The sequence below is a fragment of the Odontomachus brunneus genome, unplaced genomic scaffold (genome assembly GCF_010583005.1).
Source record: "Odontomachus brunneus isolate Ranch 3 - 2012 unplaced genomic scaffold, Obru_v1 Obru_scaffold_063, whole genome shotgun sequence".
Taxonomy (NCBI): Eukaryota; Metazoa; Arthropoda; class Insecta; order Hymenoptera; family Formicidae; genus Odontomachus; species Odontomachus brunneus.
Window position 1 is genome coordinate 1,266,032 of NW_022639513.1, and position 21,438 is coordinate 1,287,469.

General features: G+C 44.4%; 1 protein-coding gene across 6 annotated transcripts in view; it reads right to left on the reverse strand.

Moving 5' to 3' along the window:
- The window catches only part of LOC116846386, a 53,911-nt gene extending 35,074 nt beyond the window's left edge, over positions 1 to 18,837 (reverse strand). For 3 of the 6 annotated variants that reach the window (XM_032820126.1, XM_032820125.1, XM_032820129.1), the window contains exons 1-12: positions 10,554 to 10,805; positions 9,102 to 9,243; positions 5,301 to 5,595; positions 4,197 to 4,377; positions 3,860 to 4,110; positions 3,400 to 3,544; positions 3,126 to 3,338; positions 2,861 to 3,043; positions 1,314 to 1,511; positions 1,047 to 1,183; positions 628 to 964; positions 209 to 481 (exon numbers count right to left, since the gene is read on the reverse strand). In XM_032820126.1, the coding sequence (XP_032676017.1) occupies positions 209 to 481; positions 628 to 964; positions 1,047 to 1,183; positions 1,314 to 1,511; positions 2,861 to 3,043; positions 3,126 to 3,338; positions 3,400 to 3,544; positions 3,860 to 4,110; positions 4,197 to 4,377; positions 5,301 to 5,595; positions 9,102 to 9,243; positions 10,554 to 10,566 (2,368 nt within the window). In that variant the 5' untranslated portion in view covers positions 10,567 to 10,805. Of the gene's footprint in view, positions 1 to 208; positions 482 to 627; positions 965 to 1,046; positions 1,184 to 1,313; positions 1,512 to 2,860; positions 3,044 to 3,125; positions 3,339 to 3,399; positions 3,545 to 3,859; positions 4,111 to 4,196; positions 4,378 to 5,300; positions 5,596 to 9,101; positions 9,244 to 10,553; positions 10,806 to 11,485; positions 13,640 to 13,739; positions 14,170 to 14,442; positions 14,822 to 14,905; positions 15,079 to 15,167; positions 15,296 to 15,761; positions 16,050 to 16,127; positions 16,351 to 16,781; positions 17,168 to 18,406 lie in introns of those variants that run through there. The other 3 variants (XM_032820124.1, XM_032820128.1, XM_032820130.1) reach the window with 2 other exon arrangements.
- Between the last annotated feature and the right edge of the window lie 2,601 nt (positions 18,838 to 21,438).

Here is a 21,438-nt window from a genome sequence, read left to right on the forward strand (position 1 = left end):
ATTATTAGTACTCACCGAACAAATATTTTTTATTTTTTGGTTATTTTTTCTCTCAGTGTATACTCTTAAATAAATTAGCAATAAGGAGGAATACAAGGAATTAATTAATTTCTTGCTCTGCGAGAGTGTTGTGGCGACAATACTTGCAATTTCTTATAAAATATTTAATCAATTTTTGGCGAATTTTTATAAGAAATCAATTCTGTACCTGTCACATGCTCGGACAGTTGATCGGCGTACATCTCAACGATCTGCAACGCTTCTTCCTCAGTGAGATCAGGCGTCTCATATAAGCTAACCGATACTTCCTTGCCGTCAAAACTGAATGACACCTCGCCTCGTTCATCCAAGGTGACCGAATGATCCGTTTGCGGTGTATCATATAACTGTGACGTTCGTTCCTCGTGTATTGTTGACAATGACAGATTTCTCGCCAACTCGTGACCATTTTGCGGCTGAATTTCTTTGGCAGGTTTTTTGTCTGTTGAATAAAATTCAGCTTTAACACAGAATTTCGAAGGGAAAGCTTTTGTAGATCTTTTTAGAAATATGTTATTAAATCATAGTTAAATGATTGTTATTGCAGTTAACTAAGAATCATAGCACTCGATGTGCGTAAATAATTACCTTCGAATCCTAACAATGACGCGGAACTGCTGACTGTTCCCATGCAATTGGTGGCTTCACAAGTGTAAGTTCCTAAGCAACAGGTGCCATCTTGCCCAGAAATGATTCGATGAATGTCGCCGGGTTTGAGCTCTACGTTGTCTTTGTACCATTTTAAAACTGGTTGCGGCACACCGATAACTTTACATTCCAAATTCACAGCGCCTTCCTCCGACAGGATCGCGCGTAAACTTTCGAGAAATTTCGGCTTTTTATAATGTTTGGGGATGATTAGCTTCAAAAAGCAGGAGGTGACGCTGTGGCCGAAATCGTTCGCCGCCACGCACTTCCATTCGGCCTGAAGAAACGTGAGAACGTTACCGATATTTGTCCCTTGAGTCATCGCAATGAGCGCGATTACGTGTTTTGTGAAGACTCACCTGATCGACAAATTCAAGTCTTCGCACTTCGAGGTGGCATGTGCCGAGGTTCTCCTTTGCCAAGCGATACTTGTCGTTTTCATCTACCACCGCGTCATCTCTGTACCAAGAAAGACTTGGCTCTGGCGCAACGCTCACTAAGAAAAGAAATTGCCTAAATAAGTAAAAAATCATTCGGAATCAAGTGACACACTCGGTGACTAGCCACTCTATTTCTTGAGTGAAATTTCATTGCAAGAAATTTAGAGAGGAAGATACAATGTGTACCTTGCACTGTAAATTGAAAATCTTCGTTTATCTTGGCCTCACAGCTTCTGAGTCCTTTGATGAACTTCGGCGGCTGATTGCTGCTCAATAGTTGAAAGCGTTCTTCCTCGTTTAATTGATTCTGGATATCCTCGATAGTCAATTCGGCCGTGCTTTTAGCCTCGCCCATGCAGTTCCTCGCGATGCAGCAGTAAGAACCTAAACATTGAGTAATCAATGTGTGCGAATTGCGAAAGATGTAAATATTAGGTGGTAAACTTAGTTCCTGTGGTTTTTTTGTTTAAAAAACTCATTTATTTCGACATCAAAAGCAAAAAATACATTAATCGAAGTATTTTCCCTCGCTAGCTATACATTTTTCCCATCTTTCGGGCAACGCGTAGATTCCGCGACGATAGAACGATTGGTCTTTTGATGCAATCCATTCGTCGATCCATTTTCGCACATCCTCGTAATTTCTGAAGTGTGTATCCACCAAGCCGTGCTGCATCGACCGGAACAAGTAATAGTCCGAAGGAGCTAAGTCTGGTGAATACGCTGGGTGCGGGAGAACTTCCCACTCGAGCTGCATCAGTGTTTCTTTGACGGCTTTGGCAACGTGTGGTCGAGCGTTGTCGTGCAAAAGCATGACTTTACGTCGATTGCTGGCTACTGCTGGCCTTTTTTCCAACAATGCTTCATTCAGACGGTTTAATTGTGATTGATATCGATCCCCCGTGATACTTTCGTTCGGTCTGAGTAGCTCATAATAAACGACGCCGTGCATATCCCACCAAATGCAAAGCATTGCTTTGTGGCCATGAATATTTCTCTTTGGTGTGGATGTCGATGGTTGGCCAGGGTCTACCCATGATTTTCTTCGTTTAGGATTATCGAAGTATATCCATTTTTCATCGCCAGTCACTATGCGCCACAAAAAACTCTTCTTTTTCTGCCTGGCGAGCAGAGAAATAGAGATGTTTAAGCGATTCGCAATGGCATTTGCGGTTAATTCGTGTGGTACCCATTTTCCCTCCTTTTGAATTTTTCCCATTGCATGTAGACGTTTGGAAACAGCCATCGGAGTAACATTTAATGCTGCAGACAATTCTTGGAGCGTTTGAGTAGAGTTTTCGTCCAATAATGCCTGCAAATCGGTGTCTTCAAACTTTTTCGGTTGGCCTGAGCGTTCTTTATCATTGACATCAAAATCACCACTCTTAAATCGCTGAAACCATACTTGGCATGTTCTTTCCGATGGAGCATAATTGCCATAAGCTTCGAAAAGCAATTTATGAGCTGCAGCTGCAGTTTTTTTCAAGTCAAAGTAATGAAGCAGCACATGTCGAAAAAACAACTTATCACGTTCCATATTTAATCAAAAGAAAAAATAGCACTGCTCGCTTAAATGAATCTCTTCGCACTGAATTTTATTGACACCTCTTATGTCTAACCTCTAAAATGCAGCCAGTTTCAAATAAATTACACCTACAACTAACGTCATTTAACTGTGAGCCGCAGGAACTAAGTTTACCACCTAATAAGTAATTATTTCAACGGTCGCGCACCTAATGAATTAGTCCCGGTCAGCTGATAGACGTCCCCCGGCTTAAGTTCTTCACCGTCTTTGAACCATCTCAGCAACGGCGTCGGGAAACCCACAACTTTGCACTCGAACGAAACCAGACCTTCTTCCGTCAGGACGGCTTTCAGATTCTCCATGAAACGCGGTTTCCTGTAGTTTCTTGGAACTTGCGGAAAATAAAGCGCACGTTGATACACAATGGTTGTATTGTTCGTTTTCGATTAGCTTTTTAATATCGCAATACTCACTGGACATTGCCACGTAACAGCTTGTGAATTGCTTCATATTCTCTTCGCTGGTGGCGACGCACTTCCACTCACCCTCGTCCATGGCTTCCACTTGCTTCACTTCGACCGAGTATCCGCCGATACCGTCCTCCATCACGTGATACTTTTCGCTGGGCTCGACGCGGCCTGCTTTGTTGTACCAGGAGATCGCCCTCGGCCATGGTGGTACTTGAACTATCAACAAACGTTCCATACGTGACACTAATAAAAATCTAAAGATAATTAATCAATCTACCTCGACAAGATAGCACAAGAGTGTCTCCGATTCGGCAGCATTCGTCCTGTAATGTCTGTTTGAAAATCGGAAGTGGCCCGGACGGTGCCAGCGCGTCCGCCGGCTTCAGTGAACCTTCTCGACTTCCTCTTCCGACTACGTGAACCTGAGAAGATTGAATAAATAGAAATGTGGTCAATAAGAACCGATAATTAAATATAAATGCGAATAATTTTTAAACTACGAGAAGATAATGTTTTTAAACGTGTGCTTATAATCAGACCGTACAAACTTCTTAAAAAAAAGAATCAAAGACGTCTAAATAAAATAGGATGTCATTTAAACGTCTTTAAAACATCTTTTAGAGATTTGCGTTGTCTGAGTATAGTTTGTTCTGAAAAAATAGAATAATGACATGTTCACATATTCCGCTCAATATAGTACTTCTATTTGATTTTTTCAGTGTGTCAGACGTATTTACCTTCGAAGAGGAATAACTCGTTCCCATGCAGTTAACCGCCTCGCAAGTGTAAACCCCGAGGGACGTGGGGTCGTCAGGATTGGCGGTTAAAGCGAAAACGTCGCCAGCTTTGATTTCCTCATTGTCTTTGAACCACCTCAACACCGGTGTGGGCACACCGACTACTTTACATTCCAACGACACGGTGCCGGCCTCGGTGAGTAATGCACGAAGTTCCTCGATGAATTCCGGCTTCTTGTAAGCCTTGGGAACTGAAAGTTTTCACGAAAATCGCGTTTACAACCGGCGACGTTGATTCGCGAGGCGACTAGAAGAAAAAAGAGAACAAGCGAATTACCAACGACAGTAAGAGTGCACATGCACGAGGATCTTCCGCTACGGTTCTCCGCCATGCAGGTCCAGTGTCCTTGATCCTCCACCGTGACAGGGACGACGTCGACGCAATAAAAATTTCCTTCATGAACGAGGGAGAATCTCGGCACCTCGTAGATAGCCGCGTCATTTTTATACCACGTTATCTGAAATTTGCGACTTGGATTTTTAATCGTTTTCAATTATCGATACCTCCCTTAACCGCTTGCACGATATTGATGCTATATATTTGCGGAAAATGTTTGCGTCTCTGTGGACATTGACATCATATGGCGCACATTATTTATTTCTTGATGGACTGACTTGATTTTCATAAAAATTGGTACTCTAGGATTGCTCAATATGAATTTGAGCTAAAAATACAAAATGGCAGATTCGATATGGCGACCAAGAATTCAGAATCAAATTCCAATTCGACCAATCTTTCAATTAATTTCACAATTAAGCTCGTGAAAACGAATGCCGTTGATCGCAAGAAAAACTAAGTTTCTCTAGACTGCTAATGACTAAGGGGGGATGTCAATAACTGGGTGTTTTACTCTACTATGCGATACAAATTCGTCGCTAACAGAATATCGCGATTTAAGCTGATCCGTGCGAATAGGCGGAAGAGACACGCGAAGGAATATCGGAGAATATAGTCTTTGGCATAGTATGCGGGCATGCGTAATAATAGTATTAATACGACGCACAAGAACGTCGTAACGAGCTGCCTTTGCTCTTCACCGTCTTTCGCCGTGAGCTCGGGTCATGGACCTCCCGGTGCCTACTCTCGGTTCGCCTTTCCCGTTTCGTCTGCTACTAGGATAGAAGAACGGGGAGAAATGCGGGACAATAAGTCACCGCCGGTACCATCGGTCCCACCTTCCGGGTTGATCGCAGCGCCTGGCGCGATATATTCCTCGGTTGTCTTAGGTGAGAACGTTTCTCAGGATGACGTCACAAACGGGGCTAAATACTTGCCAAATGGCGCTCTCGGCGCGGTTAATACGCGCGTTACTTAGCGAAATTAACTGTTCTGGGGAGGAAACTATTCACGATGCGACGCGTTTCGAGCGTCAGATCGTACCTTCGGAGTCGTCGCACTTCGGACTTCTACCAGAAATCTGGTTCGGGTGCCGACCTTCACCGCGAGATCGCTCAATCTTCTCAAGAAGATAGGAGGCTCGCCCTCTTCGTAGCTCGTTTCGTCGACGCTCATATGAATCTTCTTCGAGGCTCCTTTATCCTGCCCGAGTCTCGTCGCTACGAGCGAATAGTAACCCGCGTCGTTCTTCCGTGATTGTTTCAGGGCCAGTTGGACGACATTGCCTCTCATCGACAACCGATAACGGTCCGATGAGATCGGCAATCCATCTCGTATTCTGCAAATTTAGCGAATCGGTCAATTTGGAGTTATTCCGAGCGAGAATGAAGAACTGGAAGGAAAAGTTTATCGGGGCTGAATCGAGATAGATGAACCAATGATCCTGCAACGCGGAAATGTCACGTATAATGAGTCGATATGGGAAATTGAACAGTTGCAAAGCTGATAGCTTCACTAATCAGATTTAAACGCCACGAGACGAAACTGCTGTGCAGTTTAATTTACCGAATGCGCTTATTTGCGTTTCCCCTTGGGGTTATGGCTGGTGTCCAATCGGATCGGCCGCTACCCTCGAGTCTATTTACCGTTTATCTACTAACGTTTTGATTCACACGATTCGGATCGCCCGAAAATCAATTAAGATCACGTTACGCGAATTTTTACTTTATTTTATTAAAGTCATATTGAAATGTACACACACACATATATATTCAAAGAAATTGATTAGCAATTTTGATCCATCATTAATCTCCCACACGTGTTACGTATCGTCGTGTGTCGTAAGCTACGAAACGACAACAGACGCTATAGATAACGCTTGAACAAGAAGAAATGGAATTTCGCGAAAAGAAGAAAATACTATCACGCACAGTTCTGTTTTGTCAACGACGTCGCGACTACAATCAATTAAGCCGCGACCAGATTCTTACGTTTACGTAAAAAATATGTTACTTCGGCTTGGCATATTTCGAGCAGCAGAATGATCTAGAGTCTCCCGACGAGTCTTGGCATTGCTCTACTGCCCTATTTTTGTCATCTTTTTCGCAGCGTGGCCGATTCATTTAGAGACGAGAAAAAAACGCACATATAATGGCGCGATCTATCGATTAATGCGCTCGCCTTGTCCCCACAAGGGACGAATTATTCGCTGAAGAAAACGTAGAAAACGGCCTCAAAAATGTCTCCGAATATCAATCGATCATGCAATACGGTGCAACTGCGTGCAGCTGACGTAAGGCCGGCGAGAATACATCGACGCGACGTGGCGTCGCCACGATGTGCCTTGTTTCTTGTCAATTCATTCCTTTCACATCTTTCTTGTACTGTATCTTTAGGATAATTCTGCGATGACAGATACAAGGCAATGCTACATGTAATGTTAAGTGCTTAAATGTTCCAAATAACGATCGTTTGTCTGCGACACGTTCTATTACTATTTGGCTAATGCGACACTAACAGCGCCCACCAGCACAGTCGATACTTGTCAAGTGAAGAAAGATGGAGGTCATGCGGCCTTGAGAAGATGCAATAAATTGGTATTGAATGAAAGACATTTTTATTTTTACCACCCTACCGATATTCCGATCCATCGGAGGAGGATCCAGTAATGACGTTCTTTTTACCATTAGTGCACTTGCAGCAATCGCTTCCCATGGCGTTGGGTTGACGAAGAAGACGCACCTCGTCGTCGTTTTATGTCAGCATACACTAGCGATGAGGTAACTGCCATAAATTGCCCACGTTCTCTTACAAACTAACGTCCCAGCAGACACGAGATCCATTTTTAGACATTCTTTAAGTAAATGCAATTTTGTCTTTGTACTCTTCACGTGCGACAACGTTCCGTATCGACAATCACACGGTAATACCTACGATCCGCCATAAACTCCAGTCTTCATCCGTCGCGCATAATCTTCGTTCATGACACTGCGAGCATCGCGCGAGCGACAGGATTAGCAAGATACACACATCGGTCGATCGACAATTTTGGCAGCGCGTTTGCGCCTTGCAAGCTCGTTTCATTGAGGCACCGGTATGTGCATCTTATATTTATCGAAGACATCGATGCGTCGCTTCGTTTTCGAGGCAGTCACTGTCAAACCACGTCACGATAATTAAGGCAGCTCAGTTTGCCGATAATGTCTGATCTTTGGTCTTCCCTTGTTCTTCCACGATGTCATGGTCTCTACCTTGGGACTCATAGCCACGAGTTGTTGCGTTTTTCCAGGAATTCCTTATTCAATAACAGAATCTACGATAATGAAGGGATTCTGCTGAAATTTTCGATCACGATCGGTGATTTTTACCTCAGACCTTGCGTTTCGACGAGGTGACACGTGATCGACCCCGCGAAGTCAAAATAACCTAGATTCAAGCGTGCCAGCCTCACGAACGCGAGATTTTCTTTAATGCGCAAGAAGAGCCGCGAAATCGGTACACTCGAATAGTTCAAACCCTTTCTTAGGGGTTCGTCGGTCGTCGCGACGCTCTCTCAGCGTCAGACTGATAGGGAGACGCCAACGTCAGGTCGTCCCCTCCCAATTTTCCACCTCCATCATCAGTTTCGTGTATAGTTTCAAGGAACTGTAAGCAACGGACTATTTCATATAGAAGACTGGCTAGAGCCAACCGAGGAGTAGCTGGACTAGCCAGTGGCATGGACGCTTCTCTCGTTTTTTCGCGAAAATCCCGCGAGCGTGGTGTCGGAATTAGCTTACGTAAAGCCACGTAAGCGCCTGTCGCGCGAGTGGGGACGAGCACGAGGCGCGAAGAGTTTGAAATTTCCGTAATTCACTCGTATCGCCATCGTGTCGTTGTGACGTTGTGTTTGGACCTGCCGCGACGATTGAAATATCCCGCGCGGGTTTGACGCGTATCTTCGGCACTGACTGAGATGGGAATGCAATTCGATGGTTACCTCTTGATATGCAAATATAAAGCGTCGAATGAATATCGCATCTCGTGCGTCAAGTGTGTGTTGGACGAAGCGTATGAATCGCGCCGCCGTTAATCTTTCGTCGGAAGTACGTTGCGTCAGGATATACGAGGAATGTCTGAGAATGATTTGAGAGATACTCAGCATTTATTCAGAGTTGGATTCTACTTTGTCGGTTAAATTATGATTTATATGACTTTTAATTGCGATTCAATTGAGAAACTCTCATCTAACTCTGTATTCGAATCTTGAGACGAGTTTCAAGTAATAACTATTGTAACGTCAAGGAATAATGGAGATTGTTATCGATGCTCACCTATCAGATTTTTCTGTTTAAAGTACGAAGCTGGATGAGATCATCTACATACTATCTCAAAATAGATTTCCAAATGGACTCCGGATGTGCAACGCATTATCCTTTCGAATCAAGGACCATCGATACTAGGATATATTATTTACGATATTGCGCTTATTTTCCCCGACAAGTCGTTCCCGGCGCGTCGGAGATCGGACGTCGAATGTGCACGTACGCGTCGCTCACGTTCCTGGCATTGGCGGAATATGACGATATATGCAAGAATACCGAGCGAAATTGCACGCGACAAGTGTAATTCGGTTCCCCGAAATTAAGTGCGCGACAGCCCAAAATAACTCGCGTTTGATCCTTGGCACGTTCCAAGGTCCTACTTCAAATTAAGGCCAATGTTTGAGAATGGACGATAACGCCGCGAAAAACCGACATTGTCTGCAAATTAAGATATCGCCTTACACGCGAACACACCCGGGGTACACACACGGGCCCTGTTAATGTTCGTTCAGTGAAAAGTATCGCGATTTTTTGTACTCACAGCTCGAACCGCAGGTCATCGTAGTGATCGGATGGAGTTAGTTTCAGCTCAACGATGATGTCGTTGCCTACGAGTCCTTGAACCGACACAATCTGATCCTCTTCGATCCATTCTGGCGGTCCTTTACTCCTCGACGCATAATCTGCCAATATGTATATGTGTATATATATATATATATATTTGCTAATATACATGTATATATATATACGTTGTTTATTAATTAGCAGTAGATACTAGAGACGTGAAAGAGAACATTTCTTTTTTCTTCATGACATAAACTTCATGGATAGTTATCTTCATCATCAAAGACTTCGCATTTCAAAGAAACATTCTTTATCGATCCGCGATGTTGGTAGGAAATTTACTGTCGAGAGTAGCTACCTGCTATTTCGAGACTCACGTGCTCTGCAAAATGGCTACGGACCTGGCGGTAGTACGTACATGCAAAATTGTAGCGCAGATATAGACGGCTATAGGGAAAGCGGTGAGGTGAAGTGAGACCACTCAAGAAAAATAAAACACAGCCTATCTCTAGATCTTTACGATCATGTCATCCCCTGTTGGCTCTGCTGTCTCGTAAATTTCGCGACGCAAACTGCGCTCGAAATCCCGATCGGATTCACCCACGCACGACCAGATTGCACCATTAACATAAATAAATATTTTCACGTTTCACTTGAGAAAAGTTCTGGCAAACACTGTTGGTAGCAGTTACGTTGAATCGCGGCGTTGACGCCTCGAAGAGATCAGTTACGAGCTTGTTAAATATTATTATTTTCAACTGCATTGCCGATCATGCGCTTTATATCAGTCGTAAAATACCGCGCTAGAAACTCTTTCTATCTCTCTATCTATCTATCTCTATTTCTCTCTCTCTCTCTCTCTCTCTCTCTCTCTCTCTCTCTCTTTCTCTAAGACGGAATTTGTTTTCACGAAGATACCAAATTAACAACTAGGCTTATCAACGGTAAAGCTGACTTATTCGATAATTAACGCGCACATATACATAGCAACACAAGTTATGCGTTCGCGAATTAAATTTCGATGAGTGAATTCTTAATAAGTGCCTCACGGACTTTTATTTCTTTTTTTATCTTAACTCACCTTGCTAATAAATTTCCATGCCAAGTTGCTGTTTACCATTTGCGTTCTAACGTGCGCCTACAAGCGCTCGAGACAAATAGAGCACCTTGCACATTGACAACAGATTTCACCACAGTATTACATGCTACATATTCCGTTCATGCATCGCGTGACTATGATTGACAAGAGCTCGTCGCTTCTTTTCATTCTACTGACGATCACGCGCGCGTGATCGATGAAATTTCGCGATTTTGCATGCCGCGTCTCGTCGACGAGCCGGCGCCGCGAGACAAAAACCCGGCCGTTGTCGTGGGTGCGCGCCAGCTACACCGGCGTATACACGCTACAACTCTCAACTGTATGTCTTACCTGTTAAGGTCATCTCGTCAGATAATACGGAGAACGTTCCCACGGTGCATTGACATCATTCGCCCAAAGATCGACGTGCGTACGCGTGTATTACTCAAGAAGACCTGCACCGTCTTCCGCCACCACCACCGCCAACTTGTTCCTGTCCTGACCCTATATTGATACAGCACACCCTACGCTACGACGTCTGACGGCAGGAGGCCCTGCTCCGTTCTAAAACCGTCCCGACTCTCGGCTTCGTCGTTTTAACGAAAGAAGCACATGCGCCGTTCGGGATCTACGTACCCTCTTTTCCACGTTGTCTCCTCTTCGCTGATGTAACCGCCAGCGGCGGCGTTCCTATTTTCTCCTTTTGCCGTTCGGCGCGCGAAACTGAAATGTCGTTTTGCAGCCGGGTATTCGCGGGTCGCGCCGGATTACAGGTGTTGACTTGGATAAATACGTCAAATTCTAAGGGAATTTGCGAAGAAAGAAGAAGAAGAAGAAGAAGAGGTGTCGTATTTTTGTGTAGCTCAACATTTGGCTTGGGCTACTTACACGCCTACATGAGTGAAATAGACGGACCACGTCGCAGAAATAACGTACTCGATGAAATTTCGGTGAAAACATGTACATGATTTATTGATTACGTGTAGAGAGTGGGGACTTAACGTTTATTATAAATAAAGCGAATAACAATAACAATGGTTTAAGGCCCGGTCAAGCCACACGTGTGCTGAGAGAGTGTCATAGTAAATATAGTTGCGGTTCAATACATTATCAATATCGTGTTGAAGCATATAATATACTATTATTTCCTCCGGCGATCGTTTAGTGTGCTTCGATTAAGTGAGCAGGATGTAAGGGGTGTACACGCGAAGCGGTGGCCATTCCGAGCTGCATCGGTCCCTGTCAATGTTTCTTCGACCACCACCAACGACGTGGTATCCAACTGTTCATCTCCTCCTGCACTCTTCGATACAGAAGGAGCGCGATGAACGGTATCGCGAAGGTTTCCCTTTTGAAGAAGTACACGTACATTGCTGCCACCAGCAACGTCAGATCGGTCACGTAGCTCATTGTCGATCTGACATTCTTCTTAGCTTCCAGAACCAGCTGCTGATCCGTTCGATCAGGAGTGCGTTCCTCCTCGGCGTTCTCTTGGGCAACTTCGGATCCTCTTTTCATCGCCCGGTACTTGTTACTTTCGAGCGCTTTCTGCAACTTTTCAACCTTCGACTCCACCGGAACTGTCGCCCCGTGGCGTTCTTTAGAATTCGATCTCGAGGAGGAGCGCGAGGAAGGTCTGGAGGGTACTTTGGATCTGCGGGTGCCCTGTTCGAGTGATTTCTCAATAACGTGAGATTCGCCAGAATCATTTCTTGATATGGACCGTTTACTCCTATCCCGCGAGGGCGTGCGATTCCGCGTTTTCGAAGACGATCTCGAGGAAGAGCCTCTCGCTCGTTCTGCTGGCTGATCTCTTCTTCTCGCGGCTGGGGATTGGTCCCTGGAGCTTGGTTTACTTTCACGTTTCTCCTTCGTCGTGTCCTTTGCGGGAGTCGTGCCTCTGGAATTGGCGTTCCCTTTTCGAGAATTTGGTGTTTGGTTGCTCTTCTTTTGCTTGTCGACCTCATTCTTGCTCTTGACGTTCGATTTCGACGAAGCATCCTGCTTCTTTGTCGGCTTCGACCCAAGTTTCTCTTGCACTCGATGCTTCTGATCTTGGTCTTCGGAAAACGAGGATCTTCGGGAGCTGGCCGCGCTGTCGAAGCTCCTCGAGTAACTCGAGTGCTCCCGAACTATCTCGGTGTATTGATTCACGACCGCCATTCTGGCCTCTGCCTCGGCAGCCTCTTCTTCGGATGTCATGGATCGCATTTTCGATTGTATCCTGCGACTCTTCGCTGCTTCCGCCGCTGATACGATGCTATCCGTGTCGGATTCCGACATTGCAGGCGTCTTCAAAACGTCCTCGGACGTCCTTGGGAGATCTACAGATTCCTCTTGGGTATCCATATCCATATCTTCTACATCTTCTTGTTGATACTGTTGCGGCAATATCTTTCTGATCGGTTTCTCCGGAGGAATCGACTTGTTCGAGCTGTCCTGAAGACTCGATTCCTCCTTGGGCTTCTTCAGGATCGACTTGGGCACCACGTTGCTTGGTGAAACGGGAGTGACCACTATAATGGCCGGAGGGGGCGAAATCTCTAAAGTTGGTAACCTATCGTACTGGATCTGTGGTATCTCCGGTTCGACATGCGGAATCGGCCTTCCTCGGGGATGGTAAGTGTCCTCTTCATCTATGATCGACATTGATAAAATCCTTGATTTCAGTAACTTCAAGTCTTCGCTGTCCGCACTGCTGATCTCTTCCGACGACTCCTCAGAAGTCTCGACACTGTAAGTCTCCTCCCTTTCCTCTTCCTTTATTTTCGTTGGTGCTATCTGTTGAGTCACCACTCCGTTCACCGTAGCGGAGACCGTGGTCGTCGTTTCCTCGTCGTTGGTCGCCTGCATTGATTTTTCTGACTGCACCTCCTCCGACAATGGTAGGTTCGTTTCGTGCCATCTACGCAGGCGTTCTACGGAGTCTTCAACGTCGCTCCTCCTCCACGGACTCACTACCGTTGTCTCAGACGACAGATTCGGGTCCGACCTGGCCTCGACATCTGGCAGTAAAGCCGGCGAAAGAAGCTTCATCGTCTTGTGGCTCAAATCGGTTTGCCCTTCGCTCGATCTTCGGCGATTCTTCTTCGCCTGCCACGAAGCGATCAAATTCTGCGTGGTGACGCCAGAATTGGACAGGCGTCTGCGAAGAGAAGTTAGCTGAGCGTTCTCCACGTCCGACTGCGCCAATTCGCCGACCTGCCTCTCGAGCTGCGTCTTCCGTTTGTTGACTTCGGACGCCTCTTCGGCGGCGACCGCGCGATAGAAACGCTCCATGGCTCGTTCATGAAGCAACTCGGTGGAGCTGACCGCTTCTCGCATCACCTCCACCACCTGGTGCTGTTCGCTGAATAATTCCGGAAGAGACAACGACATCGGCGGCGCTATCAGGTCATCCTCGTCCTCCATCAGTTCAGTGATATTCTGTTTGTCACCTAAAAAAATTACTAAGGATTAGTAAGTAGATTGATAAGAAATCGCGTGCGGTTAAGAAGAAATAAAATTTATATTTCGCGACTTTTTCTTCACGCTTACTTATGTCTCTTTTTATCCGGATTTTCGCATCGTTCGTTGTGTCGATCGTATCTTTCCCTGGTCCCTCATCCTCCGGATACAGGACCAGTATGAACTCCGAGCTGCCGTGCAACGCGTTCTCGTCATGCTCGTGCATTGCATGCATAGCTAGTGGACTGCTTGGTAAGGACACCGTGGATTCGTTTCCAACGGCTGCCTGTCTTTTCAGGATTAAGTTTGTGGACGGCAGGAAATGTTGGCTAGTTGAGATGCGATCTTCCTCTCTCGGGTACTCTTGAGCTCTCGATATCGAGAGCGGGGAGAGGCTTCTTCTTTCTCTCACGTCTACCGAAAACGATTGAAGATCCTTTTCGACGACCGAAGGAGAGACCGTCACGGCTGCGACTGGCTTTGGCGACATCGTCCTTTCTCTCTTTGTAACTGTATCTTGCTATTTTTAAGAGAATAAAGTATTTATTTGTCTTCTCTAAATTGCGCGAAAAAATATCTTTAAAACCTGAGATTTGACCACTTTGGTATTTGCGTATCTACTTGCAATCTACGTATCATAAACTTTATTTTAAACCTCTTTATTCTTAAATGTTATGTATTTTTAAATCTCTTTTTATTTTAAAATGTTTTAAATATTTTTTAGCCATGAATCTGGTCTTGAAGTGGCTTATAGGCATCTGGCCGGACTCTTTACTGTTTATTGATTTCTCACCTTGTCTTTCATTTCTGCCGCGGAATTGGATCGATTTGCATGAGTCCTGGAAGGAACTTCTGGTCTCGTGGCGGCATGATCTCTCGACCTGGTTGGAGGAATTGGAGGTTGCTCGTTCTCCAAAGTATCCGGCGCAAACGTCACCCTACTGTCGGCTCTAGATGGTCGATCCGTGGACATCGGAGTCGTGAGGCGTTGCGTGGAGGCAGATCGCTCGTTATACCTAAAGCCGCTACTTTCGTCTTGTGTTCTCGCTTCTTCCCTCGTTAAACTTCTAGTTCTTTGCGCTGGCGTGTTGAAGCTCACTTCTCGCTTCTCGCCACGGGATCGGCTAATTTCTCGATGACTTTGCGACTTTTCGCTCAAAGATGCGGTGATACTGTGAAGAGATGTGAAGCTATGAATTTATCGTCGCGCAAGTGAAAACACGCGAAATGTAAAATGCTCATCAACGATAAAGTACTTTCGTTTGAGGTCTGGAATGAAGATAACGTCGCTCTCTTCGCTGGGATTACTGACTCCGTAAGGGTTCTCCGCCTTCACGCGAAACTTGTATTCAGAGCCTTCGATTAATTCCGTTAACGTCGCCGTGGTACGTCTACTTGTCGTCGCTTTAAGCCATACCTCCCAGCCGATCTGAAGCAATTGCCAAGTTGCGGGAAATTCAAGCGCAATTCGAGATAATTGTGTTTTCTGATATTACGTATTACGTATTCTGATATTACCCTGTAATACTCGACGATGTAAGTCCCGATTTTACACCCGCCGTCATCCTCCGGCTCTTTCCATGACAGAGTCACCGATCTGCCTAAGGTCATCTCAACCGCTACTTTGCCAGGGGAAGCAGGTCGATCTGTGAGTAAAGAGACTGCTGATGATACGACGAATCTTTTCGATTTTAAATTATGAGACAGATCAACAATGTGAAGTTTCTAAGCACTAACATTTGCTTCAATGTAACATGATGTTTTAGACTTCCCTGGTGTGATAAAATGCTTGATTTAACTTCCAGATTGGTATCGCGTTCTTGATGGATTTGTTTTCGACGTTTCGTGAATACTCCAATTCATTTCCTCGAGAGATCTTTTCAGTAAAGAAACGATCTGAGATTGTCTCTGAAAGAGACTTAGGTTGTCCTTCTACTAAAGAAATTTCTTGAAAAAGTGTAATGTATGTAATGTCAGAAAACTTCAAAATTCATGAAGGATGCAACATCAATTCGAAAGTTAAAGCAAGCATTTCGTCACCCCACGGACATCTAGAATATCATGTTACGTTGGTGCTTATAGAATATTGAATATGATATCTTCTTTGTTGACCTGTCACGGTGACTAGGAAAGACGCGGCGTCCTCGCCCAGTTTATTTGTCGCCTTGACAGAATACTCTCCCCGATCGCCTCGTTTGGCGTCCGGTATCTTCAGAACCGACTCGCCGTCCATCGCTTCGAAGACGTGCCTGGCATCCTTCGATATCAGCTCACCATCGTGATACCAGGTGATCGCGGGCGGTGGTCGACCCGCTAAGGACACCTTCAGTCTGATCGTCTCATCTTGCTCGAAAAGCAGACCATCCTCGTATTGGCGAGGCAGACGTATCCGCGGTGATGCTAAACGCACCAACGATACGATCAACGATCGGATCATGAGAAATCTCGTTTCCTTACTTTATTGGTAACAATGCCAACCTTCGAGAATCAATTTAGCTTTGGTGGAAACATGACCCGCCCTGTTGGTGGCGGTGCACTTGATCTCACCCTCATCGTTGAGGGCGGTCTGGTGAATCAAAAGCATGCTTTTTCCATTGTCTGTGATGATTCTGGTGCGTCTACTGCTGAATATCTCGAAACCATCCTTGAACCACGAGATTTTTGGCAACGGAGTTCCGATGAATTGTACGACAAACTCGGCCTGAGACAACAATCTTATAAACTTACCTAGACTTTGCTTTATTACACGGAAAGAATATTAAAGTTTTCTTTTCATATAAATACTCTTTTCAATTTTACCATATTTTTCTAATATTTTAGCAGTGCAAGAATATATTGCCAGTAAGGCCTATCTCACTAAGGAATATAGTACTTTTTTTAATAGCACATTTTAGTTCCTAAAATATAAATAACACATCACAAATAACCGATTAATGCAGAATATTGATCTATTTCTCAGTTATAAAATTCTATAGTAACTTCTAATATAAAATTCTCTCTATGTATGTTGGGAAGAGTACCTAAATCTTGAAAGAACGTTTATATCTGCATAACAACATTCTGAGATTTCTTTTTGTTCGATTTTCTTCAATGTTTATTTAGAGGACGGTATCCCTCTCCCCATACGTTTACCTGTTCATTTTCGAGCGCGACTGTGTCTTTAAGTTCAAGATCGAAATGGGGTGCGCAAACGGCGACGGTGGCCCTTTGCAAGGTGACTGTAAGAGGCTCGGAGACTTCGCTCGGCTGCGAAAACCCGAGAGCGTTTTGCGCTCTGACACGGAATTGATAACGCCATCCTGGCTCGAGACCGCTCAGAGTCAGCTCTGGAAAAGTGCAAAGGCCGGAGCTGCTTCGTAACCAGTGAGGAGAGCCCAGTCGTCGATGTTCGACCAAATACCCAACGATCGCCGAGCCACCGTTACTCGGTGATCTGTCCCATCGTATCGCCACTACATTCGGCTCTGCGTCGTTTATACCCGATATCAAAATCGGCCTGCCTGGTGGTGCCGGAAGACCTGAAGAACGATCGTACTTTCAAATAAATATTTACCTTTTTTCTTAAGGATGTATTATTTTTATAAAAATTTATCTGCAAAAGTCACTGAAAATGAGCAAGATAACATCAAATAACGTTTTACGTCAAATACATGATTAATATGTCACTTGACGTCATGTTTGCTAGATTCACACTTTAAAATGGAATAACTTTTGATTCAGGTTCTGAATCAATATCAAAGTGTTTGTGATCACTTTTAGACGCAATGCAGATTAATCTGCAATTTTTTCAAGAATTTGTCATTGTTTTTACAATATTTAAGTAATATATCCTTAAACTCACAGTTAATGGATTAACGCGTTTGTTACTATGCGTCACGCACGTGTGACTCATTTATTCTCACGAGGGACTCGACATCATCACGCATGTGTGATAATTTTCCACACGAGAGGAAAGTCGCTCTGTGTTGATGTTCATTAAAATATTTTGCTCAGTTTAAAACAGGTGACACGCCGCTAATGTGTCAAGAAGCGCGCATTCGCTCGAATGATGCTCGCGTATGTATATAGAGCAGATAATTTTCAACATCAGTACGTAAGTGGCGCTCCCAAAATAAAAGCATAGCATTTAGCGGTACGGTGGTGCGTTCGGCTCTACAGATCTATTGAATATTCGTCACTGTAGCTTCATAGCTATCTTTTTTTCAACGCGCATTGACGGTGCATCGTCTCATGAGTGGACATCGTGTGATATCAGAATTTTTTTCCATGTTTTTGGTCCATGAGATTAAATTAAGACGCGATCCAAACGTTGTCTCAAACTAGACAGATCGGTAGTTAGTAGCTGTCTAATTTTAGATGTCATCCCACTGTCGACATCACCTCATCGAACACGGCTCAATAATGACTCATATAATTTTTTGACCATTACATGATCAATCAAATAAAACAATAAGCATTGAAAACATTGACGATTAGAAAACAATGAACATTGGACGTTCTAGAAAACGGGCGAACCTGACAGTTACCAAAAGTAAACAGAGCCTTAAAGAAAAGGTGAAATTGTGGGAGAAATTTTGAACTTTATCGGAGTAACATCTACTGGGACGTTGAATTAAAAACTAAAATATTGAACATAGAGGACATTCTCTCACGCGTATCGATATAAGTTGAAATTGAATTAATACAGTAATTAAATTGATTTAACAGAGTATTAAGGCTCATGAGATTAACGCAACTGTAAGAATGCGCCGATCTACCTGGACCGTCCCAGCGCGCCTTTCTCGAAGTGCCGACGGTGATGTTCCTCGGGTAATCCTTCGTGGTGGCGTTGCCCATTATCGTGCCTCCTCTTCCTCCTCCTCGTCGAGCCCGGCTCGACGATCACGCCGACCCTGGCCAGTTTTCTGTTCGTTCCCGCACGTCCAAATGACAAAAGTCTCACATTGACAGTACTGTCTGAAGAATGATCGAAGAGCGAAACGATGCTGATCTTCGATGATGACCAACCTGGGTGAAAGAGAGGGAGCGAGAGGGAAGAAGATACAGGCAAGACGGGAAAGAGAGAAAGAGTGACAAAAGGGGGGAAAAGGAGAGAGACGTGTAGTAAAGGAGAGAAAAAGACAGCGAGTATGCTCGATATAGCGCGAGGCTCGGAGCAGCACTGGCGAACTTCTTCGTGGTCGACGACTGTAGCGACACCAAGTCTCTTCAGGTTCTCTCGACGTCTATCTTTGACTCGCCGGCGTTCCTACTCTTTACCTATATTCTCCTCCTCCAACGTGTTCTCTCAGATGCTTCCTAAATGGCGCAAATATCGGTATAAATCGATATAAGTAAGCTGCAAATATATCGTGAATGACTATAACTACTATACGCTATAACGACTGTCGAATTAATTGCGCACAGCTGCGATCGCCAAGGAAGAAGATGAAACGTCGTTTAACAGTGAGATATTCGAGTGTCGTATCGCGATTTGCATTTGAATGTCGGGTATAGCTATTGTGCGGGCACGCGTGCCCGATCCCCGTGCCTTTCGTAACCGTGCGCCGCATCTCAGAATGGAACCACGTGGTACGATGTACCGATACTCGCAAGCTCGCGCGCAGAAAGCGGTATTGTCATTCGGTCGTCTTTTACTATAAAATGCAAGTACGCGAGGCACGTTCTTCCTCGTAGCTTCGCCGATCACGCTTATGACGTGCCTAGATAATTGAGCGATTTGACGTAAAATTGCCGCCTGTCACACACAAACCGCGGCTACGGACCTTTCTTATCGAGCACAATCGAAGGACTTTCGCGAAGAAGTGCGATGTAACGTCGCGAAATTGTATCTCGACCGCGATTTTTTGCAGGCGCATGTCTTCTTAGAGTTAATACAGCGTTAATGTAGCAAATCTCTCTGGTGCGCTTTCGCTTCTTTCATGATAAGTAGAGAATGCAATTCGTTCTCTCCATGTTCTTCGTAATTTAGTATATTATAGTATATGCGAACTATTTGGGTCATTGATACCCATGTTCGTAGACGTCGATTTTCTTATAAAAATATTGTCTCCTGAGGCAACATATACTGAGGAAAAAATGTTTGATATATTTATAATTATAATCACATACAGAAATAATTGCTATAAATTGTGTAATCAAGAAAATTTTTTATTAAGTTCTACTATAATGTTATTGATATATATATATATATATATATATATATATATATGTATGTATTTGTTTTCTTGATGCATTCAATGGGCTTTATTTTTCATGGCTAAAAATCTAAAAGATTTCAGTAAGCAAGAAATCATTGATACGTTATTGCAACGATATTCAATAGTGTATATCATTCTCTAATATGTAGCTTTTAATGTTATATATCAATATCATTACGAGTACCTTCGACATTTAAATATCTCTAGAGCATTTTTGCAATATTCAAAGAGGTCATATTATCCGATAATATATCTCCGAAATATCTTTAAAAAAATTTAAGCGAAAACTTTCTAAAGACACGCGTAAAATTAATATTTTAAGATGTCGATCTAATGGTCTTTTTCTATTGGACTAATCTTAATTAATTAGGTAACCGTTATTGTCGTCTAGACATCGTTCGCGCAAAAGTGATTGATATCAGCGGAGTATCTTTGTGTCTGCCTTCCATATAATCTCCGATTAGTGTCACTCCCTACCTGAAACACTTCCGCACACCTCTCCCGACATAAGATAAAGAGTAGAAAAAAATGCGGTTCCAGAGAGAGAGAGAGAGAGAGAGAGAGAGAGAGAGAGAGAGAGAGAGAGAGAAGAGGAAAGGAGGAGGCGTGCGTAAGGAGGGGGAACACACGGTTAATCGGTGCCAAAGTACCGTTGTATCTGAATGGACCAGAGATGGCTTTCGGTTTTCCTGCAGCCTCCGTCGCAGCTGCAAGCAGCCTCGCTGCTGCACCTATCGTGCGTCTCGCTCGTGCAGGTTTCACATAAATACACGTGCACGCGTCTACTTGCACGTGACAAATTCGCCTTCTCTCTTGCTGCTAACCGCGAGCACACGTGCGACTTACTTCAGTCGAACGCATCGCGACAGTTCGCGCCCGCTGCTGCTCACGTGGATACGTGGGTGTAACTCCTTGTGGAGCAGAAACAGCTGCTCACCGGCATTCCACGGAGTTTCCGCGATGCCTTCGAGCCGCATATTATGCCGCGCGCTGCACCTATACAATCTTTCGCTGTGACACTTCGCGAGTGCTTCGGAATCGCGGGTGCGGCTCGACGTTATTGACCCGTAAGAATCGTAATCCTTCGATCGGTGAGTACCGTTCATCTAATTTAGGTTGCAATCACAAATTTGGAATGTCCGTTTCCAAAATTTCGAGAATAAAAAACTAACACCACATTTTTTCTGCGGGATTGAACGTAAAATTGTTTGCTTGACTGGAATCGTTTACCTCGTTGATCGCGAATGAATCTTGAATGGTCTACGCTGTATAGATACATGTTATTTAAGTGATAATTGCTAATAATATCGATGAACCGCTCAACAGAACAATTGGGAAATGTCCAACTTTGTTAAAGCGCGATCCTTTTCAGATCGGCCACGAACTCTTGTAGAAGATCGTTTGAGATGAAACTTACCTTTACAAGTCACAGAGATGCCTACGAAAAATATCAAAGCAGTAGATATCCTGGAGGCTCTAGAATCGAAGCTTGCATATGTTCCAGGTGGTCGCGATCGCGACGGGCGACCTTTGATCGTAATCACCGTCCCACCGGAACTCGATCCAACAACAAAGCCGAAACTAGAGTC